This window comes from Hyperolius riggenbachi, chromosome 7 (assembly GCF_040937935.1).
Source record: "Hyperolius riggenbachi isolate aHypRig1 chromosome 7, aHypRig1.pri, whole genome shotgun sequence".
NCBI lineage: Eukaryota > Metazoa > Chordata > Amphibia > Anura > Hyperoliidae > Hyperolius > Hyperolius riggenbachi.
Window position 1 is genome coordinate 21,484,867 of NC_090652.1, and position 25,534 is coordinate 21,510,400.

A 25,534-nucleotide genomic window follows, 5' to 3' on the forward strand; every position below is an offset into this window, starting at 1 on the left:
ATTCCACCGTTTTGTAACCGGGCATGCAAACATGCCCAAGTTTGATATCATATTAATCGGTAGGTTCTGGGGATCGAGAATATGTAATTATTATCTGTGTGCCGGCCGCGCAGGTCTGCCTAGGGAACCTGTCAGGATTATGAGTTTGCTAAAAGCCCCTGCCCAGGTGTGATTACCATAGTCCGGCCTAGGGGGCCGACTCTGGAAGCCCGCCTCTGAGCTCATCTCCATTAAAAGTGAATGAGCTGCCTGAGAAGTTCTTCCTCCCTTTACCATCTTCATGACAATCTGCTGCCAGCCAGAGGACATAGGGCTGGTGGCCATTTTGGCTGACCCATCTGAACAAAGAACTCTAAGAACTTGAAACCGTTTGCTTGAACTTGATTGGAAACCAGAACTCTGATTTTTTCCCACAAACAGGACATCTTTCCAGGAACTAAGTATTTTTCTCCCTTCTTTTATTTTTCATACTGGCTATTACTGTTTTCATAATTGTTGATTTTCATAATTGTCTGTATATATTAATTATTTATATTGCGTGAATAAACGACTTTCTCCAAGTCATTCACTTTCCGCTACCCTGCTTATCAGCACACACAGAAATGATCCCGGGTCTCTGAAGATACGCTACTGTTTGTTTGTTGTTGGCTAGACAGAATATCGTGTGTTTAACCGTTTTATTCGCAGGATTAGTCAGTCAGTTAGTGGGCCCCACGGTCCCATAGTAACCGCGGTGGTGGCAGTTTACTCTGAACCAGTAGGTGACGTTGTAATTACCCGTGTCTCACAGGCTCCCTTCTGAGTTGTCTGCGGCTAATTCTTAACGGTTCCTGCGCATTGACTGCGACCAGAGTTCGCACGATCTGTGCGCTGGCACCGTTTAGAAGGCTAAGTGCGGTCAGCCACAAGGGCTCCTGTGACAGTGTTAGGCAGCGGTTGGGACCTGTGTTGTGCTGAAAGTATCTACGATAGCGCTAGCGCTATCGAGAAACGAACTAATTCGTTGGTGTAGCTGGAAGGCAATATATTTTTTATATATACAGAGAGACTGTGTAGCCAGTACCCCTCCCCAAAAGTTTTATTTTATTTGGCATGGAAATGTCCGGGAACTACCAGAACATGTGCCTAGCAGACCTGGAAAATCTTTGCGAAGAGAGGGGCATTGGCATCCTCCGCAAGACAAAACGGGACCTGATAGCAGACTTGTCCAGATGGGATGCCCAGCAACTGCGGGAGCCGGGAGTGTCCGCTGAGGTGGATACCAGCCCATCTGACAATCAAGGGGAACCAGAGGCTGAAGATCTTAGGCGTACAGAGGTTGAGCATCCTGCGGGCCCTGTTGCAACAGTTACGCCAGAGACTGTCAGTATGGACCCCAATCCCAGAGTTTCTGACATTACTCGCCCGGAACTGGCCAGTACTGGACTATCCATGGGTGCTGACCCGGTAATGCAGCAGGCATTACAAAAGCTGATGGAGACTGACCTGGACAAGTACATGCAGTACATGGAAGCACGAGAGGAGCGCCAATCTGCCGAGGCGCGGGAGAGACGACAGCATGAGCTCAACATGGCAAAGGTTCAACAGGCCAGCCGGAGTTCACCGCCCAGCCTCCCTGCTGAAGGAGCTGCAGCACCCGTAAGTGCAAAATTTAAATTTGCTAATATTGAAAAAGACACAGACATTGACTTGTTTTTGCGGTCTTTTGAAAAAGCATGCCGTCAGTATCGTCTGTCCCCAGACCAGTGGGCCAGACATCTGACACCTTTGCTGCGCTACAAAGCGCTTGATGCCTTCGCAGAATTGCCTGCGGAGAAGGATAATGATTATGCTGCTATAAAAGACGCTATCATTACTAAGTACCAGCTGACGCCAGAAGCCTATCGGAAAAAATTCAGGGCCTGGCAGAAAAAGCCTTCTGATTCGTACCGAGATGTGGTCAGCAGCTTGCTCACCACACTCCGCCAGTGGACGCTAGGCCTCACCAAAGGGTCTTATGGCGTCCTGGAGGACTTGATAGTCCTCGAACAATTTCTGAACATTTGCCCTGCTGATGTACGACAGTTTGTGTTAGAACGCAGGCCGGCTTCAGCCACTGTCGCTGCAGACCTTGCTGAGACTTTTGCAACTACCCGGGTGGCTGATCCCCGCAGAACTGTCCCATCCAGCTGGAGAGGAGGTCAGCCCAATACCTCGGCAGACCCTCCTGCCCCAGTGAGCCGTCCGCCACAGAGGCCACCCAGCGCAGCTGCTGCACCCAGGCCTGCAGCGCCTGGAGAGGTCACCTGTCACTACTGCCGCCAGCCCGGACACATGAAATTCGACTGTCCGGAGCGGAGACAGACACCACCAGCACCTGGATCATCTGCATCACCTGCACCTCACCCACAGCAGAGGCAGCCCGCCAGCGAACCACAGCCTGGATCATCCGATTTTGTCCTGTTTGCCCGCGGAAAGGAAATCCGCGACCGAACCGACCAGCAGCAACTTGTTAGAGTGAACGGCAAAGTTGTCACCGGATTTCGAGACACCGGAGCTGACATCACGTTAGTTCACTCACATCTTGTGCCGAAGGAGAGCATCAGCTCCAGCCGATCCCTTGCCCTTACTGGAGTAGAGGGCACCCTTTTCCACATAGCCCACGCAAGAGTGAAGCTGGATTGGGGAGTGGGAGGGGTCCACGAAAGGGTTGTTGGGGTTATGAAGGATCTCCCAGTCCCTGTGTTGCTAGGGACTGATTTGGGCAAGCTTGTGTCCTACTATGAACCTGCCACGACCGCCTTGTCGCTCACGGAAGGAGACGGACTCTCCACCCACCACCAGGTACTTTATACACTTGGGGGAGCACCAGGGGGAGGTGGGTTGAATGTGCCCAGTTCAAGGGTACCAGGTTCAATAGTGCCTGCTTCAAAGGCACCTGAGTTTACTGTACAAACTGTCTGTGATGAAAATGTTCCTGTTACTGTTATAAATGCTTGTGACAATGATGTAGGTAATGCCAATATGTGCCATTCTGACAGTGTACCTGTGCTAGCCATACCGCGCAGCTGCACTGCTCGGAACCCGAGCTCAGAACAGGTGGAGGGGGTTCCGGCCTCCTCCCCCTCCTCTGACCGCAGGGATGAGACCTTTCAGCCGCTGGCCTCGTGTGACATGAGCCAGTTGGCTGAAACTGACAGCGCCGTATTCTCAGCCGCACTACAAAGTGACCCAAGCCTGGAGGTGCTCATGCAGCAAGCCGCTGAGCCCCTCGCAGACGGGGCCGCTTTCAAGGTGTACTGGGAAGGTGGGAGACTGTACAGTGAGTCTGCACAGCCCCCTACAGGTAGATCCCACGCGAATACCAAATGGCTTGTGGTCCCGAGTGCGTTCAGGGGACATGTGCTGAAATCCGCACATGGTAATCCTCTGACAGGGCACTCAGGGGTCCGCAAGACACTCGCCGGTATTCGGAACCAGTTTTATTGGCCCCGGATGAACAGGGATGTAGCAAACTACTGCAGGGCATGTGCCGTCTGTCAGGAGCTGGGAAGGTCCAGGGATTCCCGCGGGGTTCCCTTAGGTCCACAGCCACTTAGCAGGGGAACCCTGCGTGGGCTGGCTGTTGACCTAACCAACCCACTGCCCGTTGTCAGCAGTCCCGGCAGACACCACGTCCGACTGCAGTGGCGCAAACGCCCTGTCCAGAACGGTCCATGTTGGGTCAACCCTGAGGGTAGCAGACCGCGACCGGTCCAGGGGAACCGAGCCACAGGCTCCAATAGGTTTTCCCGCCGTACCGGCAACTCGAGGCCCGTCAGCCAGGTTAGCGGCGCCGCCACACATCTTGCGGATGAGTGGCTGAGCCGCGGACAAGGGGGAGGGCTGTCACGGACGGTTGCGGGGACGCAGGCGCGTCCTGGCACCGCCCGTGAAGTAAAGAACGATCGCACTCGATTCCTGCATCGATTGCGCTTCAGACAGTATCCCTCAGCTAAGACAGATTCCCCAGCTGTTCCTAAGATACAGTGACAGCCTGGGGGGAAGCTGTTAATTAGCTGGGACATATTCCCTGTGGAAGGCACAATTTCCCTTTTGGCTCTGGGAACCAGGTGACACTTAGCTGATCTCATGGAGATGTTAATTAACAAACCAGGAGTCTTTTCAGAGCCAAGGAAGCTAATCCCAGCAGGGGGCAGACTTAGCGGAACCATTCAGCCAGGATAGGGAAACATAGAGTTATGATCTTTATGCATGTTTTAGAAGTACCATACATCGGAGAAATGTGAAAGTTATATCATTCTGCTGGTCCGGAGCTGGTGAGTGTTTTGATATTAAATTTGGGCCCCTAGCCTAACCAGAACGCTGGGAATTCCACCGTTTTGTAACCGGGCATGCAAACATGCCCAAGTTTGATATCATATTAATCGGTAGGTTCTGGGGATCGAGAATATGTAATTATTATCTGTGTGCCGGCCGCGCAGGTCTGCCTAGGGAACCTGTCAGGATTATGAGTTTGCTAAAAGCCCCTGCCCAGGTGTGATTACCATAGTCCGGCCTAGGGGGCCGACTCTGGAAGCCCGCCTCTGAGCTCATCTCCATTAAAAGTGAATGAGCTGCCTGAGAAGTTCTTCCTCCCTTTACCATCTTCATGACAATCTGCTGCCAGCCAGAGGACATAGGGCTGGTGGCCATTTTGGCTGACCCATCTGAACAAAGAACTCTAAGAACTTGAAACCGTTTGCTTGAACTTGATTGGAAACCAGAACTCTGATTTTTTCCCACAAACAGGACATCTTTCCAGGAACTAAGTATTTTTCTCCCTTCTTTTATTTTTCATACTGGCTATTACTGTTTTCATAATTGTTGATTTTCATAATTGTCTGTATATATTAATTATTTATATTGCGTGAATAAACGACTTTCTCCAAGTCATTCACTTTCCGCTACCCTGCTTATCAGCACACACAGAAATGATCCCGGGTCTCTGAAGATACGCTACTGTTTGTTTGTTGTTGGCTAGACAGAATATCGTGTGTTTAACCGTTTTATTCGCAGGATTAGTCAGTCAGTTAGTGGGCCCCACGGTCCCATAGTAACCGCGGTGGTGGCAGTTTACTCTGAACCAGTAGGTGACGTTGTAATTACCCGTGTCTCACAGGCTCCCTTCTGAGTTGTCTGCGGCTAATTCTTAACGGTTCCTGCGCATTGACTGCGACCAGAGTTCGCACGATCTGTGCGCTGGCACCGTTTAGAAGGCTAAGTGCGGTCAGCCACAAGGGCTCCTGTGACACTGATATTTAACTCTTTCAGGCAGAGGAAAAAAAGGAACACATCATAGTTATTTGTGTGCTAGGCAATGTACATACACATGTCTATCTCATCATGTCACATGTCACTTTGGGTATCCTTTAAGTGCTGTTGTAAATAAATAACTTAGAATCCCCCATGAAGAGAATTTCAGGCAATCTTTTTTAAAGGGAAGGTCCAGGGAAATTAAAACTATAAATAAATAATAAATATTATAAATAAAAATAAAAAATCTGCTTACCTGGGGCTTCCTCCAGCCCCTGGCAGCCGTCCTGTGCCCTCGCCACAGCTCCGGTGGCTCCTGGTATCCTCCGGTGCAGAGGCCTCGCCAGGTCAGCATCTGCTTGCGCTCCAGTGTGCGGCTGATGGAGTAGGAGTTGCACTGACATCACCCAGGCTTTACTGCGCAGTACAGTCCGGATGATGTCAGTGCGACTCTGAGAGCCGCTCGTGCAGGATGCACCTGCACGGCGGGGACCTCGGGCCACCGGTGATGAGCGGAACAGCGGCGAGGGCCCAGGACGGCTGCAAGAGGCTGGGGGAAGCCCAGGGTAAGTAGATGTCAAGCATGGAATGGATGTACTTCATGTTCTTACCGTGGACGTGGAGTTCTATCTGGCTGCTTTTTGTATCCGGTGAATAGATGACGGTACACTTGTAGGTCCCCTGGCTGGAGACGGTCACACTGGGAATGGTCAGGGATGCATCTCCCTGTCTGGATTTCTGCACATCGAAGGACACCCCCTCACTGATGACTGTTTCCTTGTTGTCAAATCTCATAAGCTCCTTCTGCTCGAAATCCCAGATGATCGCCAGGAATTGCGGGTTTATGGTGGTGGCAGACACCTGGAAAGTGCACGGCAACTCAACACGAGACTGGAGTAAAGCAGTGTGAGGGGAGGGAGCGGTAACCAACAGACCGGAACCTGAGGAAAGACACACAGAGGAGCAATTAGAGAGAAACTGTAACCCAGGACTGAACTTCAGCCCCAATCAGTAGCTGATACTCCCTTTCCCACGAGAAATCTTAACCTTTTCTCAATTGAATAAATTGTGTAATTGAAGTTGAAGAGAAATCGAGAGCCCAATATGGTGTAGTATGTCAAAATTGATTGGATAAATGAAACAGTGAGATGGTAATACTCACAAACACGGGTTACCACCTAGGTAACCACTCATTAGGCAGGTGAGGAGATTAGACCTGTCCTCACTCAGGATTAAGAAGTCGCTCTCTGTAGATAGGAAGAAAGGGGGTAGATCACCCCTCCACCTGGGGTGGACTCAAATATATTGGTAGGTGAACAGAGGCGCCAGAAGGATAAAAGTACATACAATTTTTAAAAAATTGCTGGGAGGAAGTGGTGGACTCGCCTCCGTTAAAGCAGACACCAAGGACTGTAAATGTATAGATATACACATTTATTGAAAATACCCCAAAGATGCAACGCGTTTCGCGGGCACAGCCCACTTCTTCAGGCAATAAGCAGGGGATAAACAACAGCAATTCAGTTATAGCAAGCAGAGCACCCCCCCCCCCCCCCCCGGAAAAGTAGTTAGATATAGGTCCCTTCAGTATAGGTTAGCTAGCTAGGTATATGTGCCCTTAGAATAGGTTAGCCAGGTATATGTGCCCTTAGACTAGGTTAGCCAGGTATATGTGCCCTTAGACTAGGTTAGCCAGGTATATGTGCCCTTAGAATAGGTTAGCCAGGTATATGTGCCCTTAGAATAGGTTAGCCAGGTATATGTGCCCTTAGAATAGGTTAGCCAGGTATATGTGCCCTTAGTATAGGTTAGCCAGGTATATGTGCCCTTAGAATAGGTTAGCCAGGTATATGTGCCCTTAGTATAGGTTAGCCAGGTATATGTGCCCTTTGTATAGGTTAGCCAGGTATATGTGCCCTTAGACTAAGTTAGCCAGGTATATGTGCCCTTAGAATAGGATAGCCGGGTATGTGTGACCTTTGTATAGGTTAGCCAGGTATGTGTGCCCTTTGTATAAGTTAGCCAGGTATATGTGCCCTTAGTATAGGTTAGCCAGGTATATGTGCCCTTAGAATAGGTTAGCCAGGTATATGTGCCCTTAGAATAGGTTAGCCAGGTATATGTGCCCTTAGTATAGGTTAGCCAGGTATATGTGCCCTTAGTATAGGTTAGCCAGGTATATGTGCCCTTAGTATAGGTTAGCCAGGTATATGTGCCCTTAGTATAGGTAAGCCAGGTATATGTGCCCTTAGTATAGGTAAGCCAGGTATATGTGCCCTTAGTATAGGTAAGCCAGGTATATGTGCCCTTAGAATAGGTTAGCCAGGTATATGTGCCCTTAGAATAGGTTAGCCAGGTATATGTGCCCTTAGTATAGGTTAGCCAGGTATATGTGCCCTTAGAATAGGATAACCGGGTATGTGTGCCCTTTGTATAGGTTAGCCAGGTTTATGTGCCCTTAGAATAGGTTAGCCAGGTATATGTGCCCTTAGAATAAGATAGCCGGGTATATGTGCCCTTAGTATAGGTTAGCCAGGTATGTGTGCCCTTTGTATAGGTTAGCCAGGTATATGTGCCCTTTGTATAGGTTAGCCAGGTATATGTGCCCTTAGAATAGGTTAGCCAGGTATATGTACCCTTGGAATAGGTTAGCCAGGTATATGTGCCCTTGGAATAGGTTAGCCAGGTATATGTGCCCTTAGAATATGTTAGCCAGGTATATCTGCCCTTGGAATAGGTTAGCCAGGTATATGTGCCCTTTGTATAGGTTAGCCAGGTATATGTGCTCTTTGTATAGGTTAGCCAGGTATATGTGCCCTTAGAATAGGCTAGCCAGGTATATGTGCCCTTAGTATAGGATAGCCGGGTATATGTGCCCTTAGTATAGGATAGCCGGGTATATGTGCCCTTGGTATAGGATAGCTGTGTATAGGAGCCCGCACGCAACTTACCTCCCTTCAGCTCCAGCGGTGGCCTCCTGGTCTTCACCCCCTTAGCCGCAGCTACCTGGAGGGCAGATAAGCCATTTTGGCGGCTGAGGGAGGCTCCGCGAGCTGCGTGCATTGAGCAGGAAGTTTTGCTTCCAGCGCCACGCCCCCAGCCATGACAATGCGTCATGGCAGGGCCGCCCCTGGCCTCTCAGCCACGCCTCTCTCCCCGCGAGATCAGCGGCCAGCAGCAGAATCTGACAGGGCGCGGCCGCGTTCTAGAGCTGCTGGCTGCACAATTCAATGGGACGTGGCAATGGGCAGCCCTGAGCTAGTATATATATATATATATATATATATATATATATATACATATATATACATATATACATATATGTGCGTGTGTACAGTACTATGCAAACGTTTTAGGCAGGTGTAAGGAAATTCTGTAACCGCCTTTTGTCTTCAAACCAGCAGCAACTCTTATAGGCACACTTGCATAGTCAGGGATTTTGTAGGATTATAGACAGGTGTGTGACAAACCAATTATACCAAACAGGTGCTAATGATCATCGATGTCACATGTAGGTTGAAACACAGTCATTAAATAAAACAGAAACAGCTATGTAGGAGGCCTAAAACTGATTGAGGAACAGCCAAACTCTGCTACCAAGACGAGGTTGTGGAAGACAGATTCTTGTCATGGCAAGATTGAGCACAGCAGCAAGACACAAGGTAGTTATACTGCATCCATAGCCGGCCTTTGACCTGAGTGACCGGAGCGGTCGCTCAGGGCGCCGGCTTCCAAGGGGGCGCCTATAGCTGGTTGCCTATACTGAGGGCATCTACACCTGATTTCCTACACTAGGGGCACCTATAGCTGGCTACCTTTACTGAGGGCACCAACACCTGGCTACCTATACTGGAGCCACCTACGCCTGGCTACCTATGGGGAGGATGGACACCTTTAACTGACTTCCTATACTGGGGCACCTATGCTTGGCAACCTATATTGAGGGAACCTACACATGAGATCCTATACTGGGGGCACCTATGCCTGGCTACCTATCTATACTGAGTCTGAGGGCGTTTTTTTGGGGGGTGGCGCACTGCGGCTATAACGTGTGGTGCAAATTGTCTGTGCTGTGCTATCATTCTAAATGGGGGGGGGGGGGGGGTGGCTAACTGTCCCACTGATTGTTTTTATTAATATTTCTGAAAGGTTCAAGCCTTCATTTTTAAGTGTATTCAGGATATTGCACTCTTTCCATCCATTCGTGGTTATTAATAGTATTTTTTTGTATTATACATATGGGACTGAGCATTTGGTGTGATGAACCACACTGTCCTAGGAGATATAGTAGGTGAAAAGGTGAATTGCATATGGGCTGTGTGTGTGTGTGTGTGTGTGTGTGTGTGTGTGTGTGTGTGTGTGTGTGTGTGTGTGTGTGTGTGTGTGTGTGTGTGTGTGTGTGTGTGTGTGTGTGTGTGTGTGTGTGTGTGTGTGTGTGTGTGTGTGTGTGTGTGTGTGTGTGTGTGTGTGTGTGTGTGTGTGTGTGTGTGTGTGTGTGTGTGCATGAGCGCATGTGTGCAAACAAGCGGGAAGAGGGTCAAGAGGGTCAAAGGGGGCACAAAAATCAGGTTTTGCTCAGGGTGCTGTGAAACCTAAGGGCCCTTTTCCACTAGCGGCGTTTGCGATGCTGAATCGCAAAATCACAAACCGCTAGTGATTTTTTAAATCGCTACGGTTAGCACATTAACATGGGAATCGCGGTAGGCAATTTCCACTACCGCGATTCGTTTTTTTGTCAAACGCGATCGCGCCGCGGACTGATCTTTGCCGCGATTTTGCTATACAGTACAGTGCATAGCAAAATCGTGAACGCAATCGCCGGAGGTTTCCTGCACTTTTGCGATTCAGCAATCGCTAGCGTTCAGCGTGAACGCTAGCGACTGCTAGTGGAAAAGGGCCCTAAGGCCGGCCCTGACTGCATCAGCAAGGTCTCTCCCAAAGATTTCAAAGCAGACTGCGGTTTCAAGATGTGCTGTTCAAGCTCTTTTGAAGAATCACTAAGAAATGGGCAATGTTGAGGACCGTAGACAGGGGCGATGCGAGCCCCAAAGATCAGTGGCACGTGCCTCTGATCTATTCTGGGGTGCCCCGGATGTCCCCCAGGCAGATCTGACAAGATTAGCTGTATGCTTGTCTCTGGTGTGAGTCAGACACTATTGCAGCCAAGTAGATCAGCAAGACTGCCAGGCAACTGGCATTGTTTAACAGGAAATTAATATGGCAGCCTCCATATACCTTTCTTTTCAGGTTCCCTTTAAGAATGTAAATCTGGGTGATTAAAGATTTTAAAAGGAGTCATTTATAAAGTAATACTGTAATGTTAAACATAATGATTTACATCCAGTTAAGTTTCTATTTTACGCTGTGTTTATGTGTTATCGCTGCTCTTCCCGGAGCTCTCAGCTACAAGTTGTAGAATGTTTATCGGCCTTGCAGAGAAGGGTGGGACATGAGTACTAATAGAGGCAAGAACTACATAAACAACGACATAAATCATTGTGGAATTCTGGGTGGAGGAGCAGGAAGGGCAGCCTAGGGAAGGAGAAAGAACACAAGTCTGCAGGAGATGCACTGTAACCAGCAGCAGTAGCGTCACTAAGGTTGGTATTACCTGGTGCGAAGACTCATGGTGTCACCCCCTCCTACCCCATGAATCTCCAACCTCACCAGTTAGTAACATTTGGTTTATTATAGGGGAATGTTAAAGGAAATGTCAGCGAATGTAAGCTACCCCAGGATCTACTATGTCCCTCGTCACAGCCCCGCACCCAGCCGCCGGCCCTGGGTCCCCACCGGTGCAGAGGCAGACCTCGCGAGGTTGTCCTCTACTGTGCCTGCACGAGCGACGCTGTCAATCACTCGAACATGGGCTGGAGTGTTCTGTGCAGGCGCAGTAGAGGACGACCTCGCAAGGTCGGCGGCTGCATCGGCGGGGACCCCGGGCCTTCGGCTGGGAGCAGAGCTGCGGCGAGGGACATGTCGGCTGCAAGGGCTGGAGGAAGCCACGGGTAAGTAGATCCTGGGGTAGCTTAAATTCGCTGACATTTCCTTCAAGATGATCACCATGTGGCCCTGGTGGCCTCTGAACTCAGTTATCAGCTCAACATGGAGCAGCCAGATGGGAGAAGAGCAGGAGGGAGCAGAACATCAGGCACTAGCCTGGTCTGTATTTACATAGCCTACACCCCTCTCCCTTAAATGGAGCTTGGCGTCACCCTCTCTGCTGGTGACACCTGGTGCGGTCCGCACCTACCGCACCCCCCTAGTGACGCTACTGACCAGCAGCACAACACCACTCTACACAGAGACAAACAACAAAATACACCTGCTAAAAAACAAACTAAAACAAATAAATATGGATAAAGAAAAATGAAAGTGGAAGTGTTGCTCTCATGCTCGTGCTGAAATATTATTGTATTACATACCTCCCAACTTTTTGAGACGAGAAAGAGGGGCACTTAAGCCACGCCCCTGCCACACCACTGATCACGCCCCAGTCACCCCCTAGTCATGCATACCATAAAGATTTCATACAATATGTTGTTTTATAATTCAAACCACACTCGTTCATTTTCCTTCATATTAACATTTTAAAATTAGTAATATATCAATTTAAAGGATGAGAATAAAGTTTAGAGTCATTAAAACACATTTTATAGTAGAGAAATATATATATTTACATAGAAAGAGGGACAAAGTCCTGAAAGAGGGACAAATGAGGAGGACAGAGGGACAGGGCTCCCAAAGAGGGACTGTCCCTCCGAAAGAGGGACAGTTGGGAGCTATGGTATTACTAGTAAAAAAAGAACTAACGAATAATAAGGGGCACTAGGCAACTGGTGGTATGCCACACGCATGCCGTCCACGACTGCTGCCCAGAGCCCACCCACGGACGCATGCCACGTATGCGCGCTAGGCACTGTGGACGCACAGACACAGGGATATTATATAGGGTAACAAAGCCCGCAGTTTAATAACAAGTGTTAGATAACCAGCCACATGCCGCGCAAGGGCCTGCAACCTTGTGCGCGTGTGGCTGTGACCCTCCAACAACCCCCATGCCCCATGCCCATCCACTGCTGCTGCCTGAGGCACTCTCATAGCGATATATTATATAGGATAAGTATACCATAGCGATATATTATAAAGGATAAGTATACCAGAGGCAAAACCTGCAAGAAAAAACAGATACTTACCTGGGTAGAGCTAAGTCTCTGGATAATTCAGAGTCTTCCCGTGTTCCCCTTACCCCCCCCCCCCCCCCCCATCATTGCACACAGACCACTGCCCTCCCCCCCGAACATATCTGAAAAGAGCTTGTCGGCTTCATTGCATGGCTGTGCTCCCCGTCATGTACGAGCTCCGCTGTACTGCATGAGTGCGCCTACACACAGCTGCCTGTTAATGAGTGGCTCCTTGCAACTGTGCAGGCAGAGCAGGGACAAGGTCTTCCAGCACCCAAGGCTGAGACACCAAAGTGCGCCCCTCTATCCCTGCCACCCCAGCCGTCACACACTGATTGCTATTAGACTAAGAGGGCCACAGGGCCCACAACCTCCCCAACACCTTAATCTCTAGTTATCTGGCTTGCAGTCACTGCCATGTATCCCCTTTTCTTATTTATTTCTGCTTCATACACAATTAGGAATGACAGCTGAATGAATTGTGAGCCCCCTCCTACACTGCGCCCTGAGGCTGGAGCCTCTCCAGCCTATGCCTCGGCCCGGCCCTGTGTGCAGCTATGGCTGGACTTGCTCAGTAATGCAGCACTCATGCATACAGAGGAGCATTTACTGCGGCAGTGCACGGTAATCTCCATTCTGGCTGCAGGCCAAGCTGGAAGTGAGGCTAGCACTCACTTCCTGTGGGCGACATTCAATTTGCGCAAAAGTGTATTGACAAGATACGCTTCTGCGCATGCGCCCCGCAACGTGAAAAAATTAAAAACCTGCATCACCATAGACTAACATGACTTCCAGTCCCCGCACAAGTCAAACACAAATGCGCTGTTGCACCAGCATCGGCCATGCAGCAAAAATGTCACTTCCACCACATTGCATCGGTATGAAATGCCCCATAGGTTTTCACTGGTGTAGCATTACCCTGTGGTAAAAACAGGGTAACGGCAACGCATCGCACCAGTGTGAAAGGGACCTGAGGGTGTTACCTCGGGTTTACTTTAGCCACTACTGGACCAGCAGTAGTATTAAAATGTCCAGTTGGTCCCTGTTGACGGACCCATGGACATTTTAAAACGTCCAGTGTTTCTGACGCTCGTGCATGCGTACGCAGGTGCATGCCCACCCATGGGCGCACCCGCGCATGCACGCACACACTAATGTGCACTTTAAAAGTGAGAACCTGGGGCTTCCTCCAGCCCCTGGCAGCCTATCTGTTCCTCGTCACAGCTCCGGTGTCCCGGGATCCCCTCAGATGCAGATGCTGACCCTCCTAGGCTGGCATCTTCTGTGCCTGCATAAGCGCATGGCCGCACCGCTTGTGATCGTGCTCGCTCACATGGCCTGGAGCGTTCTGTGCAGGGGGAGTACTTCTGCACCTGCACAATATTTTCCAGGCCACATGAGTGTGATTGCGAGTGTCGCGAGTGTAGCGCCTGACAAGGTCGGCATCTGCAACGGAGACAGAACTGTGGCGAGGGAAAGATAAGCTGCCACGGGCTGGAGGAAGCCCCAGATAAGTAGATCTTCTTTTCACCTCACACCTGTTCTTTAAAGAATACCCAAAGTGACATGTGACATGATGAGACAGACATGTGTTTGTACAGTGCCTAGCACCAGGGCAGCCATCAGGGGGGACAACTGACACTGCAGTGAGAGGCCCAGAACTTCTGGGGGCCCTGCCCCCCCCCCCCCCACCCCCAAGCACTGGAACAGCTGCATGTGCTGTGGGTGGACCTAGGGAGGGGGGGCTAGGGTTGCCACCCGGCCGGAATCTGGCCGGCCCAGCCATTAAAAACACTTAAAAGCCGGCGCCGGAATAAAAGTTTCACCGGCATGTCATCTGGCGGAAAAATCAGCCCCAGCATGCTCCGCTCTGCAACCTGAACCTAGAGACAGCTCTCCCTCCTCTGTTCTTGGATTGGCTGGCTATGAACTGCCAGCCAATCACAGTGAGGATTCTGTGGAAGAAGGAGGAGCCCAGCCGAGAGGGAGTCTGTGAGCTCACTGGTCTCTTCCCTGAACAGTAGAGATGGGAAGTTCGGATCTTTTCAATGATCCGGATGATTCGAATCGGATCATTAAAGAGATCCGGATCTTTGATCCGAATCTCGGATCATTTTACTACCGAAGCATTCGGGGGTGAAATGACTAGCAGGGCAGGAGAAGGAGAGGGGGGTGGACACACAGAGAAGGGGAGAAGATGGACAGAGGGCAGGGAGTGGACAGAGAAGGGAGGAGGGACGAGCAGAAATGTTTGCTTGCACACAATACCCACATGCTGCAATCATTATGCTTTACATATATTTCACCTATATGCTCATCTGTATACTTTGAAAGCAAAGTCGCAGTGAAATAAAGCATTCCCCAAAGCATTCCCAGAAGTAAAGTGCAGCTGTTTAGTGCCGAAGGATCATATTGCCTTTCAATCACAGTGCCTGCAAAGTTACTGAGCTGTGCTGAGCTGAGCCAAAAGTTTCCAATGTGATCACTGTGCACAACTACGGAACAGACAGCCTATAATGGGCAGCACATTGCAGCCAGTATGTGTGCTCCACACATACCTGGCAGTGGCACCCATGTTCCCTCTCTCTCATCTACCTGTCTCCCTGCAAGGCTGCCTCCCCTCCAACTCAGCAATCCATCCCTGCTCTGCTTCCAGGACCCCGCTGCCCGCTGGGAGGGGGCGTGTCGTTCTTTGCCCCACCCCTTTTTTGATCCGAATCACTCATTTTGATGATTCGGATGATTCGACTCACAAAATAGATTCGGATCAAAGATCCGAATCGTTCATGATCCGGACAACACTACTGAACAGCGTGAGTCCAGGGCAGGCTCGTACTGTGCTGAGCCAGCGGGGCTTCGGGAGTTTTCCCGGTAAGGTCACCTGTCATGTGACGTTGTGGCTCCCTCTCCATCCTCTCTGCACTTCTCCTGCATGGGGGCCCTTCATTCAGCTGCACAATGTGAATGGCTCTGACACGCACCTCAGGCAGGCACAGTACAGGCTCCTCCCCCGGCTTTCCAGCTGCAGAGCGGCAAGTTTAGATGTGTGACAGTCAGACTCTCTCATCCAGGGAACTGATCTACACAGCAGGGTCAGGGTGAGACAGACTGTGACATAGTACTGCAGACAGGGAGAGGTTACAGCTGAGCAGAGGCAGCGCTGTGTGTAAGCCTGACAATTCACAGTTTATTAGCCTGACTTTGATCTGTTATCTCTGCCGTGTGCCCCTGACCCCCTCCCCCTCTCTCTTTTCTCATGTCTTACTCGCAGCAGTATGTTTTTATGATAGCTTATTGTCTCTGTATGTTCCACCAGCCTAATCGTAGTGGTAAAGACTGGAGTACTGGTGAAAAATCACCCTGCAGTTATTCATCTCCCCCAACCTCTCTCTCTTGTGCCTCTACTTTCTTATCTTACCCTCTTTCTAATGTCCCCCTTTTCTCTATCTCTCTCCCCATTATCATGTCTCTCTTCCACACAGTCCTTATATTATTATTATTATTATTAAGGTGCCCATACATGGGCAGATCGACCAAGAGACAGATCTGTCGGCTGCCCTTACACCACAGGCCGATTCTAGATCGATTTCAGTATGAAATCTCTCAGGAATCAGCCTTGCGGCGCCGCCTCGCTGATGTCCCCCCCCCCCAATATAAAATGTGCCCCATGCAGTATACTTTACCTGTCGGTGTCCACTGCTGCCTCCGGGCTCCATCCTCGTACACGCCTCATGTGATTGCCGGCATATACGTGGGCATGTGTGTGACATCACGTATGCACCCACGTATACGCCAGCAACCACGTCGGGCGCATATATGAGGATGGAGCCCGGAGGCAGCGGTGGACACCGACAGGTAAAGTATACTGCATGGGGCACATTTTATATTGGGGGACAGCTCCGGGGGTTTCTGCCCTTATCCTGATATTGAACGCCATTACCACTGTGCATCTGATCGAGCATGCCAGCCCTACATCTTTCAGCATTTGTGATCGATACATGCGACCAATTTCAGCCCAAAATTGATCACATCATGGATCGGGCTTGCTCTTAGCAGCACCGATTTTCATATGTTATTATATAATTAATAATTATAATTAAATCAGATGTTCGATCGGCCTTATGTATAGCCACCTTTACCGTCTTTCACCCCACCCTCTACTCTGTCCACTCTGCAATGTTTCTTTATCTATCTACCACCCTCCTTATTCTCATTCTCCCTCTATGCCCCTTTGCGAAAAAAGAAATTAACAACAGCTCACTCTAAATGACTAAATATTATCGTTTAATTATTATCGTTTATTTAAATTGTATAGCACTGACATATTTTAAACACTTTACAAATCAAGCAGTAATGTCACTGTCACTGACTGTCCTCAGAGGAGCTCACAATCTAATCCTACCATAGTCATAGCCTAATGTCCTACCATATTATTATTGTGTATTTATATAGCACTGACATCTTCTGCAGCACATTACAGAGTACATAGTCATGTCACTGACTGTCCTCAGAGGAGCTCACACTCTAATCCTACCATAGTCATAGTGTAATGTCTTCCCATATTATTATTATGTATGTATATAGCACTGACATCTTCTGCAGCACATTACAGAGTACATAGTCATGTCACTGACTGTCCTCAGAGGAGCTCACACTCTAATCCTACCATAGTCATAGTCTAATGTCCTACCATATTATTATTGTGTATTTATATAGCACTGACATCTCCTGCAGCACATTACAGAGTACATAGTCATGCCACTGACTGTCCCCAGAGGAGCTCACACTCTAATCCTACCATAGTCCTAGTCTAATGTCCTACCATATTATTATTATTATGTATTTATATAGCACTGACATCTTATGCAGCGCATTACAGAGTACATAGTCATGTCACTGAGTGTCCTCAGAGGAGCTCACCATCTAATCCTACCATAGTCATAGTCTAATGCCCTACCATATTATTATTATGTATTTATATAGCACTGACATCTTCTGCAGCACATTACAGAGTACATAGTCATGTCACTGACTGTCCTCAGAGGAGCTCACACTCTAATCCTACCATAGTCATAGTCTAATGTCCTACCATATTATTATTATGTATTTATATAGCACTGACATCTCCTGCAGCACATTACAGAGTACATAGTCATGTCACTGACTGTACTCAGAGGAGCTCACAATCTAATCCTACCATAGTTATAGTCTAATGTCCTACCATATTATTATTGTGTATTTATATAGCACTGACATCTCCTGCAGCACATTACAGAGTACATAGTCATGCCACTGACTGTCCCCAGAGGAGCTCACACTCTAATCCTACCATAGTCCTAGTCTAATGTCCTACCATATTATTATTATGTATTTATATAGCACTGACATCTCCTGCAGCACATTACAGAGTACATAGTCATGTCACTGACTGTTCTCAGAGGAGCTCACACTCTAATCCTACCATAGTCATAGTCTAATGTCCTACCATATTATTATTATGTATTTATATAGCACTGACATCTCCTGCAGCACATTACAGAGTACATAGTCATGCCACTGACTGTCCCCAGAGGAGCTCACACTCTAATCCTACCACAGTCATAGTGTAATGTCCTACCATATTATTATTATTATGTATTTATATAGCACTGACATCTTATGCAGCGCATTACAGAGTAACATAGTCATGTCGTTGACTGTCCTCAGAGAAGCTCACAACCTAATCCTACCATAGTCATATTCCAAGGCCAAACCATATATTATTATTATTATGTATTTATATAGCACTGACATCTTATGCCGCGCATTACTGAGTACAACAGTCATGTCACTGACTGTCCTCAGAGGAGCTCACACTCTAATCCCACCATAGTCATAGTCTAATGTCCTACCATATTATTATGTATTTATATAGCACTGACATCTTCTGCAGCACATTACAGAGTATATAGTCATGTCACTGACTGTCCTCAGAGGAGCTCACAATCTAATCCCACCATAGTCATAGTCTAATGTCCTACCATATTATTATGTATTTATATAGCACTGACATCTTCTGCAGCACTTTACAGAGTACATAGTCATGTCACTGACTGTCCTCAGAGTGGCTCACAATCTAATTCTACCATAATCACAGTCTAGTGTCCTACCATATTATTATTATTATTATGTATTTATATAGCACTGACATCTTCTGCAGCACTTTACAGAGTACATAGTCATGTCACTGACTGTCCTCAGAGGAGCTCACAATCTAATTCTACCATAGTTATGACCCACCCTTTTATATATTTCTATAACACTGGTAGCTTCTGCAACATATTACAGTGTTTTGATGCTTAAAAAGACTCAGAGAGGAAGGAAAATACAGCTCTGATACTTACCCTGGGCTTCCTCCCGCCCCATAAACACATCTAAGTCCCACCCCGTCATCCCGCGGTCTGCCATTCAGCCACGATGAGCCCTGGTAACAGGCACAGTGACGTCAGTCCGGGTCTACTGTTCATGCGCAGGAGGTCTGTGCGTGCGCCGTAAGCCTCAGATGACGTGAGCGGAGGCGCGGCAACGCGCATTATTCGTCTGTGTGACAGACGAATAATAGCCCGGTGCCGGCTGCGGGAAAAGGCGGATGGGAGCAGGACGGCGTGGGACATTACCGCTGCAGGGGGCTGATAGAAGCCCCCGGTAAGTGGCAGTTTTTCTCCTCAGAAACCCCCACAGAACCCCTTTAAGCAACTTCGGCTCCGTCTTCTGACGACGCAGACGTTACTCTGATGCATTAGGAGTTAGAGCCTTCCCTGAGGCAATTTTTAACCTTACCGGTGTTCTTTAAACTTTAACAGTTTAACATTTGTGTTTATTTTTATAATTTTAAATTTTACCTGTGCTATTTTTTAAAAAGGGTCGTAACAAACCCCTCCCACTTTTAGGCCACACCCTCCAGGCCACACCCCATAGCCGGTATTTTCTCCGTCAAAAGGTGGCAACCCTAGGGGGGGCCCAGGCTTGATGATGTGTGAGGGGCCCCAAAATTTCTAATCGCGGCCCTGCCTAGCACACAAATAACTAGGCTGTGTTCCTTTTTTACTTTCTCTGCCTGAAAGAGTTGAATATCAGGTATGTAAGTGGCTGACTCAGTCCTGACAGACAGGAAGTGACTACAGTGTGACCCTCCATGATACGAAACTCCAACTATAAAACACTTTCCTAGCAGAAAATGGCTTCTGAGAGCAGGAAATAGATAAAAAGGGGAATTTCTTATCAGTGAGGGTCACACTGTAGTCACTTCCTGTCTGAGTCAGGACTGAGTCAGCCACTTACATACTTGATATTTAACTCTTTCAGGCAGAGAAAGAAAAAAAGGAACACAGCCTAGTTATTTGTGTGCTAGGCACTGTGCATACCCATGTCTATCTCATCATGTCACTTCGGGTATCCTTTAAGGCAGGGTACACACTTGCAGGGCCGTTTTCCCCTGTGATTCTCGGGTCTCTGTCGGCTTTTGTGTTCGCGCTTAATATGTACAGTATGTTTTTCCGGGAACGTATCCACATTTCTTAAGGCATGTACATTATGCCATTGTGCACGTTGTGCGGAAAAAAATAATCAAAGTTGTGCAATTTAAAAATGCGTGGAAAAATAAGAACGAAAAACGTGAAAAAACAGTCGAGACACACCTTTTGCGCACAATGCTATTGACTTCAATAGCCTGTAGAATAGTGCACGTTTTGCCGTCCATGGGAAGATGCGCACGAACGAGTCTAGTGTGTTCCCTGCCTAACTTTTTAAACCGCACAGCTTTCTGCTTTTTTCCACACAACGCACGTGTTAGCATACAGTACATGCCGCCAGAAATGCAGAAATGCGGAGGCGTTAACAGAAAAACGCTTGTGCATGCGCGCACACGAACAAACGCATGTAGTGTGTTCACAGCCTAAAGGGAACCTTAACTTCTACGCATTTTTAAATGGCACAGCTTTCTGCTTTTTCCCGCACGATGCACACATTCGCATACAAGTACATGATGCTGGAAATGTGGAAACGTTCACGGAAAAACAATTGCGTTAAACACTAACACAAAAGTCAATGGAGACCCGGGAATGGCAGGGGAAAACGGCCCTACCAGTGTGTTCCCTGCCTTAGAGAGCATTTGCTAGAGCATGCACATGCCGAAGCAGGTGCGAGTGCACTGTAGAATCATGCGCGTTTTGCTGTCCATAGCAAAACGCGCACAAACGCGTCTTGTGTGTTCCCTGCCTAAAGGGACCCCTAGCTAAACTAATAAAAAGAGTTTCACTTAGCTGGGGCTTCTACCAGCCCCCTGCAGCCGCCCTGTACCAACGACGTCCTGGAACGATCCTCTGGTCCCCCGCAGTGGCTTAGTTTTGATTCCAGCGACAGAGCCGGTGGTCAGCGACTACGCCTGCACGGCCCTGGCCGCTCGCGTCCTCGATCATGCTTCCCGCCTCCGAGATGCGCAGTAGGAGAAAATATCGTACTGCACATGCGCAGAACGCTCCCGGGGATGATCCCATTCTAGTTTTCAGAATGGTAACATTATGACATTTATCACTCCAGGGCCTTTGATAAGAAAGAATGACATTAGATTTGGTGAAAAAAAGGGGCCTTTACTGGTAGTTAACAGTCTGCCGTGTGCCCAAAAATCTAACTGATTATGTATATAGGTTATGATTTTAACAGTGACAAGCGAGAGAATAGAATTTGGGGTGCCGAAAACATGTAAACAATAGGTATCATTGTACAACAGACGGGAAATCGAAGCGAAAAGATATTTACTTTAAAAACCATTTAATTATACAAAAATACAGTTTACCCTTAACCTACTTTCACACAGAACCCTCCCCTGGTGATGCCTAACTCTAAGACTTCCCTGGTGGTGCCTAACCCTAATACCACCCTGGTGGTGCCTAACCCTATGACCCTCCTGTTTCACCGAATCCTGAGACCCCCCCGGTGGTGCCTAACCCTAAGACCCCACTGGTGGTGCCTAACCCTAAGACTCAACTGATGGTGCCTAACCCTAAGATCCCCCTGGTGGTGCCTTACCTTAGACCCCCCTGGTGGTGCCTAACCCTAAGATCCCCCAGTGGTGCCTAACCTTAAGACTCCCCCTGGTGGTGCCTAAACTTAAGACTTCCCTGGTGGTGCCTAACCCTAAGAACTCCTTGGTGGGGTCTAACCCTAAGACCCCCCTGGTGGTGCCCAAACCTAAGAACGCTGCATAGCCCTAAGGTCCCCACCGGTGGTGCCTAACCCTGAAATCCCCCTGGTGGTGCCTAACCCTAACCCCCCTGTGGTGGCTAACCCTAAGACTCCCCCCTGTGGTGGCTAATCCTAAGGTGGTGCCTAAACCTAAGACCACCCTGGTGGTGCCTAACCCTAAGACAGCCCTGGTTGTGCCTGGCCCTAAGTCCCTCCGGTGGTGCCTAGCCCTAAGACCACCCTGGTGGTGCCTAACCCTAAGACCACCCTGGTTGTGCCTAACCCTAAGACCACCCTGGTTGTGCCTGACCCTAAGACCCTCCGGTGGTGCCTGATCCTAAGACCCCCCTGGTGGTGCCTGATCCTAAGACCACCCTGGGAGTGCCTGATCCTAAAGGTCCGTACACACATGCGACTATAGTCATTTGAAACGATCGTTCCCCAATCATTTCAAACGACAATCATTTGAAAAAAAGCAGCCAACGACCATGAAGTCTAACGACGGACGAGTTAGATCGTTCAAAAAGAATGCAACGACAATCGTTTGCAAAAGTAGTACATCGTTGGAAACGATCGTTCGTACTAGGCTTGACATGCGCATTTCACTATTTCTCCATGGAACTTTTCATTTTTATGCGCAGGCGCAATAGTTGCTTTATGTGATGTAACGTTCGTTTTAACGATCAGATCGTTAAACACCTTTTACAACTAACTTTACTTCGGTCGTTCTTTCTTCAATTAAAAGTTCGTTCGTCGTTCATAACGAACGATCGTTGTCGCATGTGTGTACGTAGCATTAGACCCTCCGGCGGTGCCTAACCCTAAGACCCCCCCCGGTGGTGCCTAACCCTAACATATTTGATAACATAAATATGAACATACAAACAAAATACTATGACAAAACCTATGCACAGTGAGCTGTTCATACTGCATTCTGCTAGCGTGTGGCTGGAAAGTGTGATGGTTAAGGGCTCCGCCTCTGACACAGGAGACCAGGGTTCGAATCTCGGCTCTGCCTGTTCAGTAAGCCATCACCTATTCAGCAGGAGACCTTAGGCAAGTCTCCCTAACACTGCTACTGCCTATAGAGCGCGTCCTAGTGGCTGCAGCTCTGGCGCTTTGAGTCCGCCAGGAGAAAAGCGCGATATAAGTGTTTGTCTTTGTCTTTTTGTCTTTAGCGTTTGCCACACTAAAAAGATTTAAATAAAACAAACTCCATTTTTCCATTCATCTTCCTTGGAGTATAGTAAGTATCTTTACCAGTATTCAGCAAGTCAGAATGGAAACAAAGGTCGCCTAGCATTAAAGATTAACTGAAACCAGGTGAACCAGGCGAGATGTGCAGTGTACCTGAACTCTGGCACAGGACAGAAGGAGGAATATAGAGGAAACATAGAGGAATGCATCCTGTATGCATTTACAGAGTTTAGCCTGTCTATATCCCCCTCATCTGTGGCTAATCACAACTGTAATTTGATCTCTTAGCTGTGTCAGCTGACTGCCTCGGCAGAGCAGCTGATTTGTAAACGCAGGATGTTAACCCGTTGTCTGCTTCCATAAAAGTAGGAAGTAGAAACACTGCAGATTTATTGCAGGATTTGTATCAGCTGTAACAAGGAAATGTTTTTTTTTCTTTGAGGCTAAGTTCACAGTGGGACGTTAAAGTCGCGCGTTAAAACAGCATTTAACGCAGAATAACTCACTGCAATGAAAAATCAATGCCCTGTTCACAGTGCACACGTTGCGTTGGTGTCTAACGCTGCACGTTAAGTAAAAGTACTGCATGCAGTGCGTTATACACGTTATTAGCTGCGTTGGACTGTTTGCACATGCTCAGTAATAACTTGGAAGCATACTTTTCATTGCCTGTATTTTTCACTGTATGTGCTGTATGCGACGGTAACGCTGCGTTGCCACTTTTTGGGCGCGTTGCGTTGTAAGCATGTGGTGCGACTTTAACGTGGCATCAAAACGCAACGTCCCACTGTGAATCTAGCCTAAAGGTTATTATGCTGTTGCTTCTCTTATAGCAGAGAGGAAGTTCTGAGTTCAGGTTCACTTTTAATGGAAACTTGCAGTGAGAGGAATACGTAGCCTGCCATCTTCATTCCTTTATAAACAATGCTAGTTGCCTGGCTGTCATGTTTTGTTTGCACACTGTTTTTTTAGTTGCACACCTGCAACAAGCATGCAGCCAGTGGAGTCAGAGCCCTGTACCAAGCATGCAGCCAGTGGAGTCAGAGCCCTGTACCAAGCATGCAGCCAGCGGAGTCAGAGCCCTGTAACAAGCATGCAGCCAGTGAAGTCAGAGCCCTGCGACAAGCATGCAGCCAGTGGAGTCAGAGCCCTGTAACAAGCATGCAGCCAGTGGAGTCAGAGCCCTGTAACAAGCATGCAGCCAGTGGTGTCAGAGCCCTGCAATAAGCATGCAGCCAGTGGAGTCAGCCCTGTAACAAGCATGCAGCCAGTGGAGTCACTGCAGAGCCCTGTACCAAGCATGCAGCCAGTGGAGTCAGAGCCCTGTAACAAGCATGCAGCCAGTGGAGTCAGAGCCCTGCAACAAGCAGCATGCAGCCAGTGGAATCAGAGCCCTGCAACAAGCATGCAGCCAGTGGAGTCAGAGCCCTGTAACAAGCATGCAGCCAGTGGAGTCAGAGCCCTGTAACAAGCATGCAGCCAGTGGAGTCAGAGCCCTGTAACAAGAATGCAGCCAGTGGAGTCAGAGCCCTGTACCAAGCATGCAGCCAGTGGAGTCAGAGTCCTGTAACAAGCATGCAGCCAGTGGAGTCAGAGCCCTGTAACAAGCACGCAGCCAGTGGAGTTAGAGCCCTGTAACAAGCATGCAGGCAGTGGAGTCAGAGCCCTGTACCAAGCATGCAGCCAGTGGAGTCAGAGCCCTGCGACAAGCATGCAGCCAGTGGAGTCAGAGCCCTGTAATAAGCAAGCAGCCAGTGGTGTCAGAGCCCTGTAACAAGGATGCAGCCAGTGGTGTCAGAGCCCTGTAACAAGCATGCAGCCAGTGGAGTCACAGCCCTGTAACAAGCATGCAGCCAGCGGAGTCACAGCCCTGTAACAAGCATGCAGCCAGTGAAGTCAGAGCCCTGCGACAAGCATGCAGCCAGTGGAGTCAGAGCCCTGTAACAAGCATGCAGCCAGTGGAGTCAGAGCCCTGTAACAAGCATGCAGCCAGTGGTGTCAGAGCCCTGTAACAAGCATGCAGCCAGTGGAGTCAGAGCCCTGTAACAAGCATGCAGCCAGTGGAGTCAGAGCCCTGTACCAAGCATGCAGCCAGTGGAGTCAGAGCCCTGTAACAAGCATGCAGCCAGTGGAGTCAGAGTCCTGCAACAAGCAGCATGCAGCCAGTGGAATCAGAGCCCTGCAACAAGCATGCAGCCAGTGGAGTCAGAGCCCTGTAACAAGCATGCAGCCAGTGGAGTCAGAGCCCTGTAACAAGCATGCAGCCAGTGGAGTCACAGCCCTGGAACAAGCATGCAGCCAGTGGTGTCAGAGCCCTGCAACAAGCAGCATGCAGCCAGTGGAGTCAGAGCCCTGTAACAAGCATGCAGCCAGTGGAGTCACAGCCCTGGAACAAGCATGCAGCCAGTGGTGTCAGAGCCCTGCAACAAGCAGCATGCAGCCAGTGGAGTCACAGTCCTGCAACAAGCATGCAGCCAGTGGAGTCAGAGCCCTGTAACAAGCATGCAGCCAGTGAAGTCAGAGCCCTGTAACAAGCATGCAGCCAGTGGAGTCAGAGCCCTGTAACAAGCATGCAGCCAGTGGAGTCAGAGCCCTGGAACAAGCATGCAGCCAGTGGAGTCAGAGCCCTGTAACAAGCATGCAGCCAGTGGAGTCAG

The 25,534-nt window shown here is 48.9% G+C and overlaps 1 protein-coding gene across 1 annotated transcript in view; it reads right to left on the reverse strand.

Annotated features, from left to right (window-relative positions):
• LOC137524123 (uncharacterized) overlaps window positions 1-25,534 on the reverse strand; it is a 240,314-nt gene that overhangs the window by 200,085 nt on the left and 14,695 nt on the right. Inside the window, exon 2 of the mRNA XM_068243658.1 lies at window positions 5,886-6,215. Coding sequence (XP_068099759.1) covers window positions 5,886-6,215 — 330 coding nt within the window. The remainder of the gene's footprint in view (window positions 1-5,885; window positions 6,216-25,534) is intronic.